The 855-nt window shown below is 35.7% G+C and overlaps 1 protein-coding gene across 3 annotated transcripts in view; it reads left to right on the forward strand.

Moving 5' to 3' along the window:
* The window catches only part of LOC117175723 (zinc finger Ran-binding domain-containing protein 2), a 21,502-nt gene extending 21,208 nt beyond the window's left edge, over positions 1-294 (forward strand). Inside the window, exon 8 of one of the 3 annotated variants that reach the window (XM_033365502.1) lies at positions 175-283. Coding sequence is in view for 2 of the 3 variants with exons in the window: in XM_033365503.1 (XP_033221394.1) it covers positions 175-178 (4 nt within the window). In the remaining variant the exon portion in view is untranslated. Of the gene's footprint in view, positions 1-174 lie in introns of all 3 variants that reach the window. The other 2 variants (XM_033365503.1, XM_033365504.1) reach the window with 2 other exon arrangements.
* Positions 295-855: the final 561 nt, after the last annotated feature.

Consider the following 855-nt stretch of genomic DNA (forward strand, 5'->3'; position numbering starts at 1 on the left):
GGAAAAGACCTTAATTCTTTTTCCAAATAATCTCTGGACACGTTTTTTTTTTCCTAACTGTGATCCCTGTTTTTTCGAATTTTCTTTCTCGAGTCAATGAGAATAAAGGCGATATTCGGTGGATCTCGAAGAAAGATGAAAAGACACTTTCTCTTTATGGATTCTTATTTTCAGATGAGGCAGAAACACGAGTGCGTAAAGTGGGCCGAAGGGAGAGCAGCGCTGCTACCGTTAATGTTCATCCGGCACTTTTTTGGATTATCAGCTCCGAAGACTTATACTCGAAGAAACACAGTTATCTAATTAGTCTTTATATTCGTGAAAGGAACCTGTAGACTCGCTAATTCCAAGAACTGATAAAAGAAGGAAATTCTTCGCTAGTTCGGGACGCGATTTAGTACCAAAACTATTCCTAAATATGATGTTTCTAAATAGGAAACAAAAAAAAACTGGGAGCACGATTTTTTCAATTTGAATATTTAAATGAGCTTTTTTCTATTTTTTAATTTGTAGAGCGTGCTCTCGGCTTTTTTTTTCACTAGATGTTTGAATTCTTAGACTCTTTAACTATTCCGACTCTTGACCAGCATCAGTTTCCATTTTCAGAAATCTTGATATCTATACCTTAGCTTCTGAAGCAACTCTGCTTCCTAATTCTTCTCCCTTATCTCCTGACTCCCGAACAGTTTCACTTTTCGTAGTGTCACAGTGTTTAAAGACATATGTAAATATATATTGAAAGCTCGCTTCCAGGCATCGATCCTTGGTCTAAAAAAGACATTTTCCCCGGTTGCAGATTAGAAGGTATTCTCCAATTTTTTTTTATAGCGTTATATTAAAATGATTTTAGATATT

The sequence above is a fragment of the Belonocnema kinseyi genome, chromosome 6 (assembly GCF_010883055.1).
Source record: "Belonocnema kinseyi isolate 2016_QV_RU_SX_M_011 chromosome 6, B_treatae_v1, whole genome shotgun sequence".
Lineage (NCBI taxonomy): Eukaryota > Metazoa > Arthropoda > Insecta > Hymenoptera > Cynipidae > Belonocnema > Belonocnema kinseyi.